This window comes from Oncorhynchus clarkii, chromosome 22 (assembly GCF_045791955.1).
Source record: "Oncorhynchus clarkii lewisi isolate Uvic-CL-2024 chromosome 22, UVic_Ocla_1.0, whole genome shotgun sequence".
Classification (NCBI taxonomy): Eukaryota; Metazoa; Chordata; class Actinopteri; order Salmoniformes; family Salmonidae; genus Oncorhynchus; species Oncorhynchus clarkii.
The window spans coordinates 29529684-29537587 of NC_092168.1; the positions used below are offsets into that span (position 1 = coordinate 29529684).

Here is a 7904-nt window from a genome sequence, read left to right on the forward strand (position 1 = left end):
TAGACTTGGTGCTCCAGTACTGCTTGACGTGTTGTAGCAGTGTAGATGAAGAGGAGGAGACGGGTTAAATAATGATTTTTAAGCCTTGAGGAAAGACAAAAGATTTCAGTGTCTTTGAAAGAGGTGTGGTAGTAGGTGCCAGGTGCACCGGTTTGTGTCAAGAACTGCAACATTTTTACCCCTTTTTCTCCCCAATTTTGTGGTATCCAATTATTGTAGTAGCTACTATCTTGTCTCATCGCTACAACTCCCGTACGGGCTCGGGAGAGACGAAGGTTGAAAGTCATGCGTCCTCCGATACACAACCCAACCAGCCGCACTGCTTCTTAACAGAGCGAGCATCCAACCCGGATGCCAGCCGCACCAATGTGTCGGAGGCTACACTGTGCACCTGGCAACCTTGGTTAGCGCGCACTGCGCCCGGCCCGCCACAGGAGTCGCTGGTGCGCGATGAGACAAGGACATCCCTACCGACCAAGCCCTCCCAAACCCGGACCACGCTAGGCCAATTGTGCGTCGCCCAACGGACCTCGCGGTCACGGCCGGTTACGACAGAGCCTGGGCGCGAACCCTTAACCACTGCGCCACCCGGGAGGCCTTAAGAACTGCAACTCTGCTGGGTTTTTCACGCTCATCAGTTTCCCATGTGTATCAAGAATGGTCTACCACCCAAAGGACATCCAGCCAACTTAACACAACTCTGGGAAGTCAACATGGGCCAGCATTCTTGTGCAATGCTTTCGACACCTTGTAGTGTCCACGCCCCGATGAATTGAAGCTGTTCTGAGGGGAAAAGCGGGTGCAAACTCAATATTAGGAAGGTGTTCCTAATGTTTTATGCACTCAGTGTATGTGATTGTATACAAAGGTTTGAAATTGTTATGTTTTAGTCAAATATTATACGGAGTGGCTACAAATAAGGAGTTTATGTATCCCAATTTGCCCAGGCAAAAAAATATGGATATTTCTGCACATTTTACATAGGCAGCGGAGTGGGCAATCAGCTATGTAGTCGCTGTGCTCTGCTGCCACTCCCCCCTCTCCTCCTTGATTGCCTTTGTTTTGGTAATTTTTTTTCATCATCATTGAAAACATTTCCTGAGCCGCGCAAAAGGCAGACGGGCCATTAAGTAGGGTTCTTTTTTTCAGGAAGTACGATATGGCAGCATCTATAAAGATTAGCCTACATCACACAAAATGCTAAACATTTTTTATCCAAAGTGTAGGGACTGAGTCCTGCTTGTGCAATTGCAATATCCATTGCAACAGACAGACCGAGAAGGTTGTAGCCTTTTATAATATATGTTCTGGAATATACGTTCAAATCACTGCAGGGTTTTTATTTAAACTGTTCAGAAAGGAGTCATGGGCTATATCATCATGGTTCAGAAGAGTAAAGAGTGAAATGTGAAGGGGTGGGGGGGGGGGGGGGGGGGGCAGAGCAGCAATCTTAGAAAAATGTATGTGTTTGTAAAGTCATGTGTGTGCTTGGCCCAAAGGAACAGGTCCAGGTAGAGCAGTGGATACAATGAGAAGCAGCCTTTCTGGGCCTCAGTTATGATTTATTTATTTAACTAGGCAAGTCAGTTAAGAACATTCTTATTCACAATGACAGCCTACCCCGGACAATACTGGGCCAATTGTGCACGGCCCTATGGGACTCCCAATCACAGCCAGAAGTGATGCAGCCTGGATTTGAACCAGGGACTACAGTGACACCACTTGCACTGAGATGCAGTGCCTTAGACCGCAGCGCCATTTCGGGCATACATGAACATTATAGAAATAATTGTTGCTGTAGATATCTATTTTGTGTGTGTATGTGTGTGTGTTTCCCTCATCCACCCCTATCTATCCCTAGTACAGCCATCAAACATTGTGTTCTATTCATACATTATTTTCGAGTAGGGAGATTCACAGAAGCCAGTCATGTTCAGAACGTGATCCGGATCCTTAGCTCTAAGAAAGAGGTTTCCAGAAGAGGCAGGCAGGGCGAAAGCTCCTTATCCACGGCCAATATTATATCTGTCTGGGCTTCTTGCAATCAATTTGCTGTCTACTAATTATTTGTAATTATGTTTCCGGCCCCCTGACCATCCGCTCAAGAAAAAATTGTCCCGTGGCTGAATCTAGTTGATGATCCCTGGTATAGTGTATAGTAAATACTGTGTGTTGCTACTGTAGTGTCCTACCTGTGTCTCTGAACTGGTCTCTTTTTGCTTCAGGTGAGGAGGAGGTGGGAGGAGCTAAAGGCTCAGGATGGACCTCCTACCTTCACAGCTGGTCTGGCATCAGATGAAGACATCAACTACTGCCAGCTCACTACCTGCCTTCACTTTCATCTGATCAATATGTCTGATCAACTGGAGTTATTGAAAAGTCTTCATATATTATTGATGATCATTAATCTACTTGAAATGAAGCAAGTGCTGACAGCAGCAAAACAAGCCAGTGCTCTTTTAACTGTTTAGTTACTGGACCGGTGATGATTCCTCAATGCCTCACATTCAATACTTTGTTTTTTTTACGACTGAATTTGTAGCTTCGTAATAATCCGCACCATGCAGCGCCTAAGTTGAAATGGTTAATGAAGTGAACTATGACTGTGATGACCCATTTCACTTAAGATCTAATGTAGAGGGGTTAATCGACAATTATAACAATTCACACCTGTTTCGATGTATCAATATTACATACCAAAGAATGCTATGTTAATATGAAGGTACGTAGTCTGTAATTGGTCAATGTGTGTGTGTATATATAGTAATTATGTACTTGCTGTGAAATTGCAATGCATTTGTAATGTGGGGCTACTTTTTTTCAAGCTAACCAAACATGAAGAAGGGGTACTGGTTATCAATGACTGGGTCAAATTGAGGCCTCTGCTCTGTCGTCCTATGGTTGTGCTTCATATCACATCATTTACAAGCAGCTATCTGCACTTGAATTTACACATTTGGTGGACAAGCACCAACTGTGACATGTATAGGAGTCACATTAGGCTCTCATTTACTATGACCAAGGCTGCGCCTGAAATTGTTCTCTTATTTCCCATATATCGCACTATATTGGGATAAAGTGCCGGTTCAGATTTGGCTCGTCTCTTACACAGGGTTATATGCTAATGTCATTGTTCTGTGTTATTCCTAAGGCATATTAATGAATGAGGCCAGATGGGGATAAGTAATACATGGGAATAACTGAATGTACTCGTAATGAATAATTGTGTATTTAAACTGGGAAAGTATATTGTTCGTCTATAAAATATGAATGATTACTGATGTTGAAAACTGGTGATGGTTTCCAGTCCTCACGGTTGAAGTTGATATCCCCTCTGGGTTAAGACATGATTTAGAAAAGGACAAATAAGTCAAAGTTAAGCATATGTTTTAGGTCAACCATTTTATATAAAAAGGAGACCTGCAATCAGTAGCAAAACCACCATTCTTTTTCCTAAGAGATTATTTAACTGTGAATAAAGATGACAATTAATATATATGCTTTTTTTTAATACAATTTTTTTACTTTCTTGGCCTGCCGCTACTCTTGTTCATCTAAAAATGTAATGTCTCATCTCAACTTTTTAAGTCACCCCAATTAAATGATTTTGAGGTAAATTGATGTTATATTTGGTCATTTAGAAAAAGTTATATCTAAAGAAGTTACAGTATATACACTGCTCAAAAAAATAAAGGGAACACTTAAACAACACAATGTAACTCCAAGTCAATCACACTTCTGTGAAATCAAACTGTCCACTTAGGAAGCAACACTGATTGACAATAAATTTCACATGCTGTTGTGCAAATGAAATAGACAACAGGTGGAAATTATAGGCAATTAGCAAGACACCCCCAATAAAGGAGTGGTTCTGCAGGTGATAAGCACAGACCACTTCTCAGTTCCTATGCTTCCTGGCTGATGTTTTGGTCACTTTTGAATGCTGGCGGTGCTTTCACTCTAGTGGTAGCATGAGACGGAGTCTACAACCCACACAAGTGTCTCAGGTAGTGCAGCTCATTAAGGATGGCACATCAATGCGAGCTGTGGCAAGAAGGTTTACTGTGTCTGTCAGCGTAGTGTCCAGAGCATGGAGGCGCTACCAGGAGACAGGCCAGTACATCAGGAGATGTGTAGGAGGGCAACAACCCAGCAGCAGGACCGCTACCTCCGCCTTTGTGCAAGGAGGAGCACTGCCAGAGCCCTGCAAAATGACCTCCAGCAGGCCACAAATGTGCATGTGTCTGCTCAAACGGTCAGAAACAGACTCCATGAGGGTGGTATGAGGGCCCGACGTCCACAGGTGGGGGTTGTGCTTACAGCCCAACACAGTGCAGGACGTTTGGCATTTGCCAGAGAACACCAAGATTGGCAAATTCGCCACTGGCGCCCAGTGCACTTCACAGATGAAAGCAGGTTCACACTGAGCACATGTGACAGTCTGGAGACACCGTGGAGAACGTTCTGCTGCCTGCAACATCCTCCAGCATGACCGGTTTGGCGGTGGGTCAGTCGTGGTGTGGGGTGGCATTTCTTTGGGGGGCCGCACAGCCCTCCATGTGCTCGCCAGAGGTAGCCTGAATGCCATTGGGTACCGAGATGAGATCCTCAGACACCTTGTGAGACCATATGCTGGTGCGGTTGGCCCTGGGTTCCTCCTAATTCAAGACAATGCTAGACCTCATGTGGCTGGAGTGTGTCAGCAGTTCCTGCAAGAGGAAGGCATTGATGCTATGGACTGGCCCGCCCGTTCCCCAGACCTGAATCCAATTGAGCACACCTGGGACATCATGTCTCGCTCCATCCACCAACGCCACGTTGCACCACAGACTGTCCAGGAGTTGGCAGATGCTTTAGTCCAGTTCTGGGAGGAGATCCCTCAGGAGACCATCCGCCACCTCATAAGGAGCATGCCCAGGCGTTGGAGGCCACGTGCCTGTACTGAGCCTCATTTTGACTTGTTTTAAGGACATTACATCAAAGTTGGATCAGCCTGTAGTGTGGTTTTCCACTTTAATTTTGAGTGTGACTCCAAATCCAGACCTCCATGGGTTGATAAATTTGATTTCCATTGATAATTTTTGTGTGATTTTGTTGTCAGCACATTCAACTATGTAAAGAAAAAAGTATTTAATAAGAATATTTCATTCAGATCTAGGATGTGTTATTTTAGTGTTCCCTTTATTTTTTTGAGCAGTGTATATAAAAGTTATATTTACCAATAGGGAATCCTAAAGAGTAATACTCCACACATTTAGAGAGAAGAAAGGTATCACCTGATTATTATCCAGGCGTCCTCTGACCTGTTCTCTGTTACTCCTCTATTGTTCCTCAAGCAAGGTGGGAGACCCATGACATCGGAGCGCATCATCCGGCCTACTCCATGAAGTTTGCACTTCAGTCGTAAAAAATAGTATTTTACTACCCCTAAAAAATGTTTTACCTTTAAGTGTGTACATTACTGTATTTATACGTGGGATATTGTTTGTCAACAGGAAAAGTTTAAAAAATGAAATAGCTGACGTCACCAGTCTTTTCAAACAACTTTTACACTAAAGGGGCATCATTATTTTTACAATTGCACAGTATTGTTCCAACCTCAGTATGGAAATATACACTAAGTGGTCAGTATATTAGGTACACCATCTTGTTCACAAAAATGGTTCGCTCTTACAGGCAGTGAGTCACGTGGCTGTGGCTTGCTATATAAAGCAGGCAGGTAGGCATCCAGTTACTGTTCAATTGAACATTAGAATGGGAAAAACGAGTGACCTAAGCGACTTTGAGCATGGTATGATCGTAGGTGCCAGATGCACCGGTTCCAGTATCTCAGAAACAGCCTGCCTCCTTTGCTGTTCACACACAACGGTGTCTAGGGTTTACCGAGACTGGTGCGACAAACAAAAAACATCCAGTCAGCGGCAGTCCTGTGGGTCAAAACAGCACGTTAATCAAATGTTATTTGTCACATGCGCCGAATACAACAGTGAAATGCTTATATACAAGCCCTTAACCAACAATGCTTTAAGAAGTTTAAAAAGATAAACAAACTATTAAACAGCAGCAGTAAAATAACAAGCAGGACTATATACAGGGGGTACCGGTAAAGTGTCAATGTGCGAGGGCACCAGTTAGTTGAGGTAATTGAGGTAATATGTACATGTAGGTAGAGTTAAAGTGACTATGCGTAGATTATAAACAGAGTAGCAGCAGCGTAAAAGAGGGGTCTGGGTAGCCCTTATGGCTTAGGAGTAGAAGTTGTCTCGACTTGGCTCTCCGGTACCTCTTGCCGTGCGGTAGCAGAGAAAACAGTCTATGACTAGGATGGCTGGAGTCTTTGACAATTTTTAGGGCCTTCCTCTGACACCGCCTGGTGTAGAGGTCCTGGATAGCAGGAAGCGTGGCCCCAGTGATGTACTGGGCCGTATGCACTACCCTCTGAAGTGCCTTGCGGTCCGAGGCCGAGCAGTTTCCATACCAGCCAGGATGCTCTCGATGGTGCAGCTGTAGAACCTTTGGAGGATCTGAGGACCCATGCCAAATGTTTTCAGTCTCCTGAGGGGGAATAGGCTTTGTCATGCCCTCTTCACGACTGTTTTAGTGTGTTTGGACAATGATAGTTTGTTGGGGATGTGGACACCAAAGAACTTGAAGCTCTCAACCTGTTCCACTACAGCCCAGTCGATGAGAATAGGGGCATGCTCGGTCCTCCTTTTTCAGTAGTCCACAATCATCTCCTTTGTCTTGATCACGTTGAGGGAGAAGTTGTTGTCCTGGCACCACACAACCAGGTCTCTGACCTCCCTATAGGCTGTCTTATCGTTGTCGGTGATCAGGCCTACCACTGTTGTGTCATTGGCAAACTTGATGATGGTGTTGGAGTCGTGCCTGGCCATGCAGTCATGAGTGAACAGGGAGTACAGGATGGGACTGAGCACGCACCCCTGAGGGGCCCCCGTGTTGAGGATCAGCGTGGCGGATGTGTTGTTCCCTACCCTTACCACCTGGGGGGCGGCCCGTCAGGAAGTCCAGGATCCAGTTGCAGAGGGAGGTGTTAAGTCCCAGGGTCCTTAGCTTAGTGATGAGCTTTGAGGGCACTATGGTGTTGAACGCTGAGCTATAGTCAATGAATAGCATTCTCACATAGGTGTTATTTTTGTCCAGATGGGAAAGGGCAATGCTGAGTGCAATATAAATGGCATCATCTGTGGATCTGTTGGGGCGGTATGCAAATTGAAGTGGTTCTAGGGTTTCCGGGATAATGGTGTTGACGTGAGACATGACCAGCCTTTCTAAGCACTTCTTGGTTACCATCTGAAGATTATCTGAAGTGGTCTGGTGAGGGTGCAATTGTTGTTTTGTAAACCAATCGGTCATGCGATTCATTCTTGTTTTTTTTCTCTAGTTTTTTTAGTGTGTTTGGTCATTTAGGCAGGTTACCTTAGTGTTCTTGGGCACAGGGACTACGGTGGTTTGCTTGAGACATGTTTAATTACAGACTCAGTCAGGGACAGGTTGGAAATGTCAATGAAGACACTTGCCAGTTGGTCAGCGCATGCTCGGAGTACACGTCCTGGTTATCCGTCTTTCCCTGTGGCCTTGTGAATGTTGACCTGTTTAAAGGTCTTACTCACATCGGCTACGGAGAGCGTGATCACACAGTCGTCCGGAACAGCTGGTGCTCTCATGCATGTTTCAGTGTTACTTGCCTCGAAGCGAACATAGGAGTAATTTGGCTCGTCTGGTAGGTTCGTGTTACCGGGCAGCTCTTGGCTGTGCTTCCCTCTGTAGTTTGTAATAGTTTGCCAGCCCTGCCACATCCAACGAGCATTGGAGCCAGTGTAGTACGATTCGATCTTAGTCCTGTATTGACGCTTTGCCTGTTTGATGGTTCGTCGGAGGGC

General features: G+C 45.1%; 1 protein-coding gene across 3 annotated transcripts in view; it reads left to right on the forward strand.

Moving 5' to 3' along the window:
* The window catches only part of LOC139380745 (GRIP and coiled-coil domain-containing protein 2-like), a 24407-nt gene extending 20790 nt beyond the window's left edge, over positions 1–3617 (forward strand). For all 3 annotated transcript variants that reach the window (XM_071123727.1, XM_071123729.1, XM_071123728.1), the window contains exon 23: positions 2226–3617. In XM_071123727.1, the coding sequence (XP_070979828.1) occupies positions 2226–2299 (74 nt within the window). In that variant the 3' untranslated portion in view covers positions 2300–3617. The remainder of the gene's footprint in view (positions 1–2225) is intronic.
* Positions 3618–7904: the final 4287 nt, after the last annotated feature.